Below are 14,867 nucleotides of genomic sequence, written 5' to 3' on the forward strand. Positions count from 1 at the left end.
CAATGACTGCCCTTGTTCTAGATGACTGCCTTCCTTGGATTTGCCAATCAAAACTAATCTTTCTAGAATTCCTTGCCTGTAGGATGAGCTCTTGCTTACTATCAGGTGGGAAGAAACTAGTTCTAACAGGGTTTTAATATCTGAGATCTTAATGAGTTGCTGCTGTCACAGCATAATATTCTTACACTGAGAATTCAAGGGGAAAATTGTAGATTCTATGGGGGGCTGCCAGTGAAGGCATATTAGGGTCTTGGTACCTCTCAGATTCTGCAGGTGTCAGCCTGATGTGGTCCAGGTGTGACTGTGCTAATCCTGATGCCAGGTGTAGGCATGCCTCTTGTGCACCTAATGCTATATTCTGGGTCCTGAGACCCTACTTTGCAACCTGCAAAGAAATAATGCTTTGCATTAAATTATAACCAGGGGTTAGGCACGCAAAGTCTGCCTGCAGTGGATTGTTTGATCTAATGTATACAAGGGTGACATTCAAAAACTTCGATGATTGGTCTGACAAGAGTCCTAAACCATCAGATTCAGAATGCTGAGGAAGGGGCTCCTCAGGCTACCATGGCCTGTGTCTCAAATCTTTAAGGTCTCCGTGATGGGCAGTGAGGGTCAGGGCTGCAGGTGACAGGATACTGTCCATGAGGAATGTAAAGGTCAGAGGTGGGACAAATGGGACAGGTGCAGACATTGAAGGAGGTCCCCAGGAGAAACATGTAGAAAGGCCTCTCTTTTGTATTGGCTACTCCTGTGGCCTGCCTGTGTGTGTTCTTATCACCCCAAGATGCACTTGCTCTTGGGCCACTGACTCATGTCCTAGCTGCCATTATTTCCTGTGGTCTGAGGGACTTAATTTTAGCCAGATTTCCTGACGCTGTGCCAGCTTTTTTACTGTGCTTCATTTCATCCCTTTCAAGTCCTTGCATGTAAATGTGATATAATTCAAAATCCTTATGGGCAAAGATCCAACTGACCCAACCAAAGAAAGAAACTGGATTTCTCATTGTTTATTTGGAACAATGAAACAGAAAATGTTGGACACTTGTTTTCAGTGCTTCATTGAGCTGGAACTGAATTGAAACTCAACTGTGTCCAATGGGGCCTTCCAACATGGGATGATTTAGAGGCTTCCGGTATTATATCAAGAGGACTAATTAGAACATGAATTGACCCTAAGTTCTCCTCGCTCTGATCATTATCATTGGCTGTCTTTCCTTTTGCTTAGATCTTGTTACTCAGAAGCTACAAAACCTTTTATGAAGCTGGGATATTCTGAAGTACTCTGGGAATATTCTAGCAAGCACACTACAAAGCGTTTCTATGTAAAAGGTCTTGGCATAGGTCTCTGTTCCAATCTTCTTTGTGAATTCCATAATAGACAGCCTTGTCCGTCGCTACATGGCTCTATTCAGCGTGGCCTGGGCACATAGATACTGTGTAGTGTATGGTGGTACTATATACCACTGTGGCAGATGTGTTGGTTGCCTTTCCAATAGCCACCTGCTACAACAGAGGCTGACAATACCAGATTGATGCTTTCCCAGACCCCTTTGTAGCCAGGAATGGACATATGACCCAGTTCTGCTGAAAAGACATGAATGAAAGTATTTTGGGAGAGCTTCTGTTTATTAGAAGAAGTCACTGGAATACCCCCTTCCTTCAGCCTTGTCACCTAGCTACCTCTGACTCATCCTTATCACCACATTACTGTATTCACTCTTTTACTTGTCAGTTCACCTCATAAAGTTTAGGTGAGGGTAGAGTCCATGACTGTCTGGTTCACTATTGCAGCCCTAGTTCTTGTTCTATAATAAACAGTCATTCAATAAATATTTGCTGATTAACGAATGAATGGGGGCTATCAAGGAGGTAGTATCCCTAGAATGTGGCTATTGCCTAGAGGTGACAGAATGAAGTCCAGTATGGCACACTGTTTCTGGTATATGGTTGGCTAGAGGGTGCTATCTTTTCCCATGAGTCAGCACTGGAGGAAGAGCAGAATAGTTCGAGAAGATGAATTTTGACCTACATGTGTTGAAATTGGGGAGGTGCTTTTGGAATAGTCCCCGTCGACAGTTGAACATAGGTTCTGGATTGAAGCTCGAGAAAGATAGAATTGGCCAGGAAGAATATGTAACATGAGAAGTGACTCTTCAGTGCTCTCATCTCATTGTGTGGCACCACCATCCATCACGTTGCTCGAGCTAGAAATCAGGAAGTCATCTTTGACATCTTCTTCTCCCTCATCTCCTACATCGACCCATCACCGAGTACTGAGGATTCCATTTCCTGCCTCTCACACCCATAAACTTCCCTCCATCTTCCTCGCCACCACTAGAGTCCAAGCCAGACACCTCTCTCCCATGCTTTTGCAATGGCCTTCTAAGTGGTTTCCCAAGTTCACTCCAATGCCCTTCCACCCACCATATTCCAGCCACATCAATCTTCTCTCACCCCTTGAAAGCATGCCAATTTCCTTCTTGTCTCAAGGCCGTTATCCATGAGGTTCCCTCTGCCAAGAACACTGCTCCTTCCATCCTCCCCCTTCCTCCACCTGCCCATCTCTGGTCTACTCTTTAGATCTCAGCTTAAATGCTACATCCTCAGAGAGGCTTTCTTTGACTGTTTCTCATCCCAGCCACCTTTGTAGCCTCAGAAATTTAACTTTACTGGAAAAATTTAACTTTGTTGCAAAAGCCCAATAGGATGATTGGGCTTTTGGTGACATATGTAGGCAAACAAAATTTTGAAAGACTTATGTATCAAAATTAAATCATTAATTGAAATGAGCAATGTAACTATTGAGGTTCAGAAACTTAAGAGAATTGGACAAGTACATTTTCTCCCCTAGAGGGCAAATCTACACAGAAACCCAAATAGCTTGTGAGTACAGGACCTGACAAAGGACATTAACTGCTTGATCTAAATGGTTAAATTTGCTAAACCTTGATACCTCAGCACAACCATTTCCACCACAGAGATATTTCCTGACACCCAGTTCTGAACACACCTGCCAAAGTTTTCTTCCAATTCCTAAGCTTCAGTGGTTAATCTGCTACCCCATAAGATATAAACTTGCTTTAGATATGTTAACATGCATTCAGTTAATACTTAATAAGGTTAAGGTCAGACCTGGAAGCAATCTTTTAGATGACTTTACATGGATCAGCTCAGATCTATTATATGTATTTTATAGTTCGATTTTACGAGTTGTGAAAGCAGACTCTTATAGGATTTATATTCACTTCTTTAAAAGTCTATTACTTACTATATTTGTTTAGATTCCTTTAGAATCTGATTTGCTGACTGTTTAAGCAAACAGAACTCTGTAGTCTGGAGGCTAAGAACCTTCTAGTAGTCTGAGGGGTTGTCATGCAGGTTCAAGAAAGAGATTTAGCTCTAAGGATTAAAGCCTTTTGGAAGGGAGTTGTCAGATAAGGGGGAAGGCTGCAACATTCATATGCATAAAATCATGTTCTATATTTAACAACAAAAGTTTTCTTGCAAGGTTTTCTGTAAGTAGCCCCCTTGGAAATTCCTCATCTTTCATGGAGCTTAACCTTCTATCTCAACATATTCCATGCTAATCAGATGTCATGGGAAACAAGCAACTTGGCATCTGTAACTCCTACAGGTATACATTGTCTGCAGTCTTTAGCAGAAGGGCCTCTAAACATTTTCTCTGTTTTCTACCTCAGACCACAAGGGACATTTAATGACTAGATCATTCTTGTAAATTTATTACCTTGAAACAATAGGTAGGAGAGGCTTTGTGTTGACAGAGGGCACAGCAATGGGGCCAATCCATTGTGGCCTCGATTTGTTTCTGGTTTGGGCTGTTTTTGAAAATTGTTAGAGTAAGTTTCCATTCTTACCATGCTTTCTTTCAAGTTTGCTAACCATGGATGAAAGAAGGTGAAAGAGAAGTGCTCGGGATGACAGACACAAGCACAGGCCGTATGGCTTGTCCTAGACAGCTGACCCCTGAGGGACGCAATGGCCCTGCTGAGGTGCCCAGGGTCTGGCTGGGAATGCACAGAAGTTGACTCTCTGGACTTTCATCTCTAGCGTTAGGAGCAGCCCTGAACCTCTATAACTGTCCTCAGGAATTCATTCTCCTTCCCGAGTGAGGAGAATAATGATAATTAAAAGGCTACCCTAGGGCGGGGGGTCCCCAACTACCCAGCCATGGACTGCTACAGGCCCGTGACATGTTAGGAACTGGGCCACACAGCACCTCAAGATATAAGCAACACATACTTAGGCGTGTGATTGTTAATATACACAATAGCCATAAAAGGCATGCATGACTTTTAAACAAAATTTACGCAAAACTCTGCTGTGAGTATAATTTATTTGTATTCTGACATAGAAATTTTTTATACAGACAATAGGAAAAATACAAGTGCTCCCTAAGAAAACTCATAAAATACTCAATTTTAGGATAATACTTAGTAACAAAAAAAGCTTGAGAAAATACCATTTAAATTAGACAATGTACAAGGCTTTAAAATGTTTCTATTTACAAAGCTGTGTGAGCACAGGGGTGGAAGGTATGTAATTAGTACATAGACAGAGTTCCATTCTGAGGGTCAGCTTGGAGACATTTTAGAGGTCTCTGGTTTACTCATTTACCTCCCAGGTTCTTCACACCTGGTTATCTTTGGTTATGCTTGCTTTTTAGTCTCCTGTCCCCGCCCCCAATTCTTTTTTCACAAATTCCCTAACAAGGGAGATTTGAATTCAAACACTGAAAATTTAGTTTTCCCACAGGAATATACATGACTATGACGGTTGCAAATTCATGATTTCAAAAGGCTTTGGTCACAAATTTTTAAAATTGGAACAATGATTGTTTGTTTTCCTGAGAAAAGAAAGAAATGAACTTCTCCCTAAAATATTTGTATGTTTATTTCCCTTTTTATATTTATTCAATCAGCAAACTGTATATTTTGCTCCGAGCACAGCAAACCCAAAGGGAAAAAAACTTTTAGGATTCCACAGTTTCGCTTTTTGCATCCTCCAAAATACTGAACTGATACAGCCTGAAGTGGAGGGTGATGGCGAAATTTTCCATCATCATCTTCAGCACGTTTGATTATAGAATTCTTATAGAAGTGACAACTTTTAAATTTAAAAAAGGAGAATTCTTTATCTGTGTTTCTTTTTGGTGATTCAAATACCATTGGTTTCTAAGTGAGAATATTGTGAATGTTTAGAAATAATTTTTTTTAAGTTAGGGATTCAAATCCTAGAAGCGATCTGACCTTAACCGTAGTCTTTATAACATATAGACATCCTCAAATGAACTGAGAATGTAACTTTAAAGGGCCCTCAGATGTTGATGACTTAATTCTATGCATTGGTGGCATTTATAAAATCAATATAGGGATTAAAGTAAAAATAGTCATGCTGAGTATTTTATAAAAATGTAACTTTTCTTTAACATCTAGGAACTTCTCTTATTTAAGCCAAGAGCTTTTTTTAATTGAAGACAAATTCATTCTCATAAGATAAAGGTAATAAACTCTACCTAAAAAATCCTTTGCAATCTCTAACAAACATAACAATACAGAATCATTTTGACTGACAAGAACCATTTCTTCCTAATATGGCTCTGTCAGCATGAAAAAATCCAACCATCTCTTTCTTGTAGGGGAATGCCACCCACACAATGACAGCATCAAGGTCATCCTGTTGAGGAGCTGGGAGTAAGCTCAGTGATCAGCCTGCACCCCTGTAATGTGTGACTTATATTGATTTTTTACAAGCCAATCTGCTTATCTGAGAATTCTGTGTTATCTTTGATTTCGTGACCATGAATTCTATTTCCTTAAGGCTTAACTGGTTTATAGAGCTTAATTTTTAATACTGTTAACGTTATCTTACCAACCGAACACCGAAAATATCAATAAATATCAATAATTAGCTTCAGTCTCACTTCCTCTTTCTGCTGGAACATTTTGGCTTTGTAAATATGTTACAGTCCTAGCGCCAATGCCCTACGAGGGTTTAAAATTCCCTTGCCAGAGCACTTCGTCTGAATGTGTCTCTCACATGTTTAGGGTTGTTCCTGAAGTCTAAACAAAAACTACCAAACAAGCATAAGAACATCACCAGTGGGTTAATATGGATGTGGTTATCGGTGAAAAACAATAGTTTGCAGAGACCTTGGAAGTCAGCTAGGGCAGTTGGTCAGAAATGACTTGTGACCATGGTTGTGGATGGGGTTTGTTCTCACAGAGGGCTTTCAACTATCCCTTTCTTGACTTGTAGGTAAAAGAGGCGGTTTTCTTCAGGGTAAGTGACTTTACTGAGAGGCATTTTGTAGATGTTGGGGTTTCTCGTGGTCAGCAAAAGGAACAGTAGTGTGGCCAAACAGAAAGGCCAGGTACAAGATGGCAATCCGACCTGAGGAAGAAGAGACAAACCACATTCCTTTGAAATCCTGTCAGGAAGCTAATCATCATAAAGCATCACCGTTCACTCTATTCTCACACTGCCCAGGGGGATGAGCCACTGGGGACATTGCTCTGGACTCTGCTTATGTCTACCGAGACTAAGATGTCTGGGCATTTAGCAGGTGAAAAACATCATCATCCATCCTTTAGGGTAGCCACTTATGTTTCTATCTTGTAAATCTTTTCCTTTCTCTCATACATTCAGACTTTTGATGCCAGACATATAAAAATGATACTTGGTACACAGAGATGACACCCAGAAAACCACCAATGGCTCCTGACTACTCATCACATCCACAAGGCCTTCTTTGAATAGTTCAGCCCATGGGGACCTCTTTCCCCTTGATTTCCCCCCATACTAGGTCTTAAACTTCACTCGCTTTACTTCTTTCACTCTATCTCCCCAATAGACCTAAGCTCCTTGTAGGTCTTTCTCCTGTGCTAACCATGGCAACTCATGCAATTCTGAGCACGTGCCACACACTTGGCGAGGTCTGGCCCTATGCATGGGCCCCCTGGGTGTGATGGTACCCAAGTTTGTCTGCACATCAGAATGATCTGGGGGGTCAGATGCCCATGCACCATACCAGATCCGCTCTATCAGAAATGCCAAGGAACAGGGCCTAAGGATCTGTATTTTTCAAAATCTACCTAGCTGACTCTGTTGTGCAGCCTGTCCAATTCTGGTCCATAGACCGATGTCTGTGAACCTTTGTTAGGATGCAAAGGGCCCTACGATGCTCTAAAGTATTCCCCTATCATGCCTGTAATGGTGCTTTGCCTTTCCGCCAGAAAGAGAGTCTCCAGAGGACCCTCCCAGACAGACCTTCTATGTTGCTGTTGAGAGGGCTAGGTACTGTCTTGACTCTCTAGCAGCCGGGACCACACTGACATGGACTGAGCTATCAGAAACTGGCCCTGCATCACCTGCAATGGTGGGCGTAGAAGAGAGAAAAATGTTCAGGGCACTGGGAGGTGGGGATCTTGGAATAGTCAGGGGTTACTGGGCTCCTCGGGGGAGGGGAAAAACAAGGTCAAAGGGCAGGTTGGCACTGAAAAGGAAGGAAAAGAGTGGCAGGAAGCACTTAATGGGTAATGATTTTGCCTATTAAATAATTCAGCCCAGACATGGGTCTGAATAAGTCTCATTGATGACTGACTGGAGATTTTTAAAAAGACAAAAGATATAAAAACTATTGAGTTGATTAAAAAAAAAATGTGGGCCTGTAGCCAATTATCCTTTTCCTCCCTCTCCTGCTTTCTCAACTGCTACATAGTCCTGGCTTTCTGTTTAGGTAAAAGATTTCCTAAGGTCAACTTCTTGACACTAAGAAACTTGATAATATGTAATATGACCTAAGTTTCACTTCTTTAAGTCAAGCAATTTGATATTCTTAACAAGCCTGGTAATTGTAACGAGGACTAAAATTTACTGTGATGCCGGAAGGTGAGTGAGGACAGACAGGTGCAGGAGAAGGGAAAGTTGTGGTTGTCACGATCATGGATCCTGCCATGGGACACCACCCATGTGGACTTCAAGAGGGTTTCCACATCATTGAAAACTGATCACTCATGCTGATGAGAAAGTGAGATTAAAACAAACTCACCACAGCCATCAGGTGTGTCATGCTGATTCCAAGGTAGGCAGTGAACAGGGCTACAAAAAAAAAAAAAAAAAAAGAACAATGCTTGGTAGATTTCATTTCATTATAAGAGAGACTGCCTTCTGGTATAAATCCCCTGGAATGTAAACTGCATTCTGCCAGCTAGCTCAGGACCCTGGTCTCAAGTATGAGCTCAGAGCCAGCAGCTCTGGGTTTGAGTCCAGACTCCACCACTCAGGAGCATGGTGAGCTCTGTTGAAACTTTCACTTCCTCACTTGTGCATAGTGGTCATAAGAATACTTCTCTCGGGGGCTGATGTGAACACGAAAGGAGGAAATGCCTGGGCTTAGTAAGGACTCAGTGTAGGTAGCTCTTCCGTGGTTACTATTTTGTTGTGATTATTGCTGATACTTAATGAAACGGCCTTCTATGGCAAATAAAGTTCCCTGTTGTTTTATGCAAGTGTAGGTGAATTAAAATGAAACTTATAAATGTATCTTGAGATAGTGTGATTTCCACTGCATCTAGGATTCTCATATTAATGTTAGAATTCGCAGTTACAAAAAATCATGGTATTAACAGATAAGCAGAGAGTAACTCAGAGATCAGCAGAAACTGAATACTAACTTAGGATTCCTCCTCAGAATAACATTTTTCCAAATACCATTAATATTGGCACATAAGTCAACGAATAAACATGCTATTTTAATTTTTACTTATTTTTATTTTTTAAAATTTTTTATTAGTTTCAAGTATACAGTGCATTGGTTAGACATTTATATAGTTTATAAAATGATCCCCCTAATTGCTCCTTCACTCCTCTGGCTCTCCACCTAGCCATTACATTAATGCTAACTGCATTCCCTATGCCGTGCTCCCCATCCCCATGACTATCTATGAGCTACTAATTTGTTCTTCTTTAACCCTTCATCCCATTCTCCCAGCCCCCAACACCCCTCCCCTCCGTCTGTCACCAAATTGTCTTCTATATTTGTGAGTCTGTTTTTGGTTAGTTTGTTCTTTTTGTTCCTTAGATTCTGCATGTAAGTGAAATCTTATAGTGTTTATCTTTCTCTTAAAATTTACATTGAGTGAGCACAAATCTTAGAGTAGGTAATTTGAGTGTATGTGTGACTTTCAATGTCAAACTACAAAAACAAAAGTCTTAACTAGCAAATCGTGGTTGAAGCGGGGAGGGCTCCAGGAGGCTCAGGGAAGCAGCGTGAAGAACAATCTCCCCACAGCCACTTGGGCCTTTAGCACTGTTAGACACACTCACCATCTGGTCTTCCTGTCCAGTGAGAGATCATGTCAGCTACCTTGGGGGCGAGGTAGGAGATGGTGGGAAGGACTCCGCGATCCTCGTTTTCATCCTTTTATCTATCTATCTATCTATCTATCTATCTATCTATCTATCTATCTATCTATCTATCTATCTATCTATCTATCTATCATCATCATCGTCTATCTATATCTATCATCTATCATCTATCTATATGTTTTTTATCCTGGTATATATTTGCTCAATTGTATACCTACTTTTTTCACATCTGAACTGTCTCATGCTGGTGGGAAAAGCTTGCTTTTGGAAACAGCCTGGGCTTCAAATCCCAGCTCTGCCATTTTGTTTGTTGTACAACAAATCACTGAACTTCTCAGAATCTAGTTTCATCCTCTGTAAAAACACAACATGGAGACGTGCTTTACAGGGAGGTGATAAATGTCACATGAAATCATGTATTTTCATAAACAACAGCTGTAAACTCATCCCTGTCCCCATGGGATGGAGATACAGCTCTGAGCAGAAGGATGCTACAACTTGGGGAGGAAAGGTTTCTGTGCTCGATTTCAATGTGTCATTCTTTTTATTCTATTTCATTCATTCATTCATTCATTCATTCATTCATTCATTCAATAAATATTCACTGGTCCTTGGCCAGGCACTAGGGACACTCTGACCCTGCTCTCTTGAGTACCAGCTCTTCTACAACACATCTCCTAAGCCATGAAACCTTATTGCTCCTTCTCTCTTATTTATACCTATTGCACTTCTAAGGCACAACCTTGGCACTTAAGTCTCATACTCTTATGCTGTTTTAAAGTGATCTCCAACTCCAAGTTGCTTTTCTCTCTACAGTACGAGTGTCAAACTATCTAATGGTAGCGGCTCATCGATTAAGACTTGCTGAGTTGGACTGGGAAAGCCTTCATCAGAGGTGAAATTCCATACACCACGGTGTGTACAGGTGATGACCCTGACAGCAGTCTGGGTAGCTGAGGGAGAGAGAAGGCCCTTGAGTGTCGAAGGGAAAACTGCATTTCCGCTCTTTACAGACTACGTCCTTCTCAATGGACCACCATGTGTGAGTCCTGCTCTGATAACCCAACCGTGAGAAAGAGATACGAACTGTGTTTACAGTTTGCACTGATAAAATAACAAAATTGAGATATTTCCTGCCCATGCAGTTTCTGGCTGAGAGGCAGCCCTGCCAGTTTCTATCGGAGTTCCCAAAGTCTTCTTTCTGATAAAGCCCTATGAACTAATAAAAGAGAACCTCTGTAATAAGTTTCTGTTATTTATTTACCTTGGCTGACAAGGTTGGTTTTTTGTTTGGCAGTACCCGGGTGATGTGGGCAAGCTGAACCTTGCTGGGACACATTACATGTGAGATTTGCTTTACAAGAGGTCCTGGAGATCTGTCTCAAAATTTTATGTTCAAAGATGAAAAACACTGATAGTACCCAGTGTGGATGAAACAGGCACTCTAACACACTGTTGGTGGCAGGGGAAATTGATATGGTTTTTGTGGGGTGAATTTGACATCTATTGAAATGAAAATTGACGAAGCTGGGATTTTGGCACCAGGGTCTGGGCTCTTGATTGATTCAATTTACTGTCTTCACCATTACACTAAACTAGTAAAGAAAATCTGATCTACTCAAAGGAAGGCAAGCATGGTAGGCAGGATAAAAGTCTCCAAAGATATCCCTGTCCTAATCCCCAGAACCTGCAAGTATGTTATGTTACATGGCAAAAGGAACTCGGCAGTGGAGATTAAGTTAAAAATCTTGAGATGAGGAGATTATTCAAGTGGACTCAGTGTAATCACAGGGCCCTTCTAAGAGGGAGGCAAAAAAATTATATCCAGGAAGTAGGATGGAAAATTATTACTGTCTGCTTTGTATTCTTCTGTATTGATTGCATTTTTGTTTGTTTTGTTTTGTGCAATAAGTCTGTGCTACTTCTATAATAAAGAAAATAATGAAGATACTCCTGCTTTGGGGAAATGCATTCGCGAACATCTTTGGCTTCATTCTTTTCTATAGTCTGTCAAGACCTCATCAATAACTCTTGTGACCAAAACAGTTTCTGCTCAGTCTCTAAGGATGTGCTCAGGCTGTCCCCATGCTGACCCATATGATCCTCTTTGCCAACTAGGATTCTTCCTCTTAGTTTTTAGGACTTATAGAAAAGCCAGCTTCTCTAGGAGGTACCTCTAGATGATTCTGAACTATAACATTCGCTTGAGAATCTTGTACTGTAGATGTTGCTTCGTTTTGCTATAAACATTGTATAGTTTCCCATGGGCTCTTTCTCTTACTTACCTGGCTTCTGACCTTGACTATTACACACTGTGTGCAGGGACCACCTGGGATCTATAGTTTCGAACCCCCTGGCTCTTCTTAGTACTATCTGTGTTGTATTATGTATTTGCTGCTACTGCCAACTCAGAACAATAAAGGTATACCTTCCAAACAAAGGTTTGAAATCTCAGAATAATGTCAGAATAAAGATTCTAACCTAGCTGAGCTTAGGTGGCCATATAATCAGTGTATAGCCTTTTCTTTTGCCCTAAGCTTGTGAACAAATATGAGAGAATGAGTGAAAAGTTTTGACAGGGCTACTAGGTGAAATAGCTGTATAACTGCAAAGAAATTGGCAAAGTGATTCATAAGTGGCAACACCACAGCAACCTGAGTTTTGAATGAGGCCTTAGAAATCCTTAGTCCCATTCCGCCTCCTGACCAATGTAGGAATCCGTTCTAAATCCTGGTCCACCATTTTAATAATGGCTTAGATACCATGGATTAATTAATCTGTGATAAACTGACTCTAGACAAACATTTCTATTAGATTAGAAGTAACTTCTACACATTCCACTATCCTTCCTCCCCTTAGTCTCCCAGGGAGTATCATTCCCTTCACTCTATCACATTATCCTAAATGCTTTTACTTGTATTGAATTAGGGACACTAGAGGCTATGGGAAAATAAACTTTCCCTTATAATGGCCTGAGAAATCCATTAGCTTTTCAAATTTAAATCACCTGAGGTCTGTTTTCACCAAATGCCAGAAGCAGAGAAGTATGGGGGGAACTCGGAGGTTGTCACCAAACGGGGATTCTGGGTTTATATTGGCCCCTGATTGACTGGATGCCCTTCAGCGCATCACTTTATCTTTCTGGTCTTAGTACCCTAACAGTAAAATGAGAAAGATGGAGTGGAGATCTCCAGAACTCATTCTAGTACTGACAGGCTGAGTCTGGCTAGAATACCAGGGTCAGAAATGATTAATATAGCGGTTCTCAAAATGTAGTCTCTAGAGCAACCCACTTTGCACTTGGTTAGAACTGCAAACTTTTTCCTCCACCTCTAACAATGAATCAAGGTCTGGAGGTGGGCCCAGAAATCTGCATTTTAACAAGTCTTTCAGGTAATTCTGATGTGCATTCAAGTTTGAGAACAGCTGGATTAATGCGATTCTCAAAGGGCCACATGGAAACCTACCTGATTCACCAGGGGAAATGGCTCTGTATTCAGCTTGAGTTATTTCCTTTTTGTTTCTTGGGTCAAATAATTAGTATGAAGAGCATAAGACAAGTTGAGTTTTTATCCCACAACATATACATACTGTAAAATAGGAAGTCTTGTTTTTACAATAATCACTGTGATAGGTAGAGCAAACTTGAACATCCCCAAGAGGGGATGTCACACACTTATATAGGGGGGCCCCAAACGGGGACCCCAGTCCAACTTCTTATGCAGTCCTTTTTTACTCTTTGTCCTGGATTTTGATCGCATAGTCATAAGCAACCCTCTTCCAGATGCATGGGATACTCACCGCAGGCAAGAGCTAGGAGGTGGGTTTGCCAGGTGAGTGCCATGAACATTCCTCCAATTGCAATGCAGGCCAGAGAGCTGTTGAAACCCCAGAGTCCAAAGTAGATGTCCTCAAATGGAGCCGAAAGACTGAGTGCTATTAGGTAAGACAGGAGGAGTCAGAGCTGTGGACAAAGGCAGGATGCTCTGGAAGGAGTCTGGGGGTGGTGGAAATATCTTTGAATCCTACTGGTTCCTTGGAAGTGGAGACCTCAGGAAAGGTGTGGAGGATAGAAGATGCCTGAGACAACACGTAAGGTGGAGGAGGTGCTCAATGCTCGACAAAGAGTCTTATCCTTACCTGCTGCTATCCCCAGCAACGACCCAGTTGTAGCGTGCAGGCACATGACTGGGGAGGAGAGCAGGATGGCGCACAGGAAAATGCTTCCTGCCCACAGATTGTCACAACAATATATCTGACCAACACCCACAGGCAGGGATTTCAATAACTGCAAAAATAATTTAGGAGATAAAGTCATTAAAACAACTGGACAGAAACCCATAAGATGCCCACAAACACATACAAAGTAATTTTCAATTTAGCATATTTTACTTTTCAAGATCAGTGTTATTAATTTTAAAAATCCGCTCTGTCTCTTTACGGAAAACTCCCAGTCATTTTTCTGCTTTATCCCTAAAGATAGAACAGCCCTTTCCCGGTGGACGTGGAGCATACCTTCTCAAAATTCCCCCTTCGCTCACTGGCTCCCCTGCTTGCACTGACACTTGGCCTTGGTAACTGATAAGCTCCCAGTGCGGTTTCCCTGTCCCTACGGTGAGCTTCTGCCACACCTCCCAGTGAAGATGGCAGGACCACAGCTTACACTTCTCGCTTTCAACTGCTAGCAGTGCTGAGGCCAATCCATCCATGCATCTCTACAGTCCATCTCTATAGAAATATTGCTACTCTCATGCAATTTAGTGGTTAGGGGTACAAGGCCAGAGTCCCGAAGTCAGGTTATCTTATCTGCGACTCAGAAACAATTATCGGCAAGTTCACAGATCAGGATCATATTTACACTTTTGTTGTTAATGAGAGCATGTATTAATTTAAACCGAGATATCCTTACCTTATTCCAGTTATCAACAACTGTCAGCCCTCAAAACACAAGAATACATATAAATGTCACAATTCTACTTGCTGGCTGAGGCCTGAATTCAGCTCATGGCAGTTCTCAAGAAGGTACAGGCATTGATTTGAGCTAAAAAAGATAGTTCTTTATAACAACACTTCTGGTAGGGCCAGAATAGGCACAATTAGCCATGTTAGTTCCCTTTTGACTGAGGTCATTTATTGAAAGATGTCTTCCCCATCTCCTATCTTGCTCATTCCACGGGTCATACTGGTTTGTTTGGCAAGGACTTTTGGAAGTCAGCGACTCTGATATAAGGAGGCCCAGCCTTGGCACGAGGAAGTGTCCTCTCCCTTCATGCATTAGGCTGGATCTAACGCTGGCTTCCAAACACTGGTTTGGTCCTTGCTCAGTGCACAGGATCATACTGTGAGTTTAATTCTACTCTAAGATGGGCCCTAAATTCTTCTAGCCCATTCTGTATCTTCATATCTACACAAGATCATTTCCTGTTTTTTCTAGACTAGGGAATTTGACACAGGCCAGCCCAGCAGAACTATCCTTG

At 41.5% G+C, this 14,867-nt stretch overlaps 1 protein-coding gene across 2 annotated transcripts in view; it reads right to left on the bottom strand.

The window, feature by feature from the left end:
• Positions 1 to 6,175: 6,175 nt before the first annotated feature.
• The window catches only part of SLC14A1 (solute carrier family 14 member 1 (Kidd blood group)), a 22,184-nt gene continuing 13,492 nt past the window's right edge, over positions 6,176 to 14,867 (bottom strand). The window contains exons 6-9 of one of the 2 annotated variants that reach the window (XM_023530907.1): positions 13,531 to 13,678; positions 13,192 to 13,326; positions 8,072 to 8,121; positions 6,176 to 6,414 (exon numbers count right to left, since the gene is read on the bottom strand). In XM_023530907.1, the coding sequence (XP_023386675.1) occupies positions 6,241 to 6,414; positions 8,072 to 8,121; positions 13,192 to 13,326; positions 13,531 to 13,678 (507 nt within the window). In that variant the 3' untranslated portion in view covers positions 6,176 to 6,240. The remainder of the gene's footprint in view (positions 6,415 to 8,071; positions 8,122 to 13,191; positions 13,327 to 13,530; positions 13,679 to 14,867) is intronic. The other variant, XM_011361210.1, reaches the window with a different exon arrangement.

This window comes from Pteropus vampyrus, unplaced genomic scaffold (genome assembly GCF_000151845.1).
Source record: "Pteropus vampyrus isolate Shadow unplaced genomic scaffold, Pvam_2.0 Scaffold3, whole genome shotgun sequence".
NCBI classification, from domain to species: Eukaryota; Metazoa; Chordata; class Mammalia; order Chiroptera; family Pteropodidae; genus Pteropus; species Pteropus vampyrus.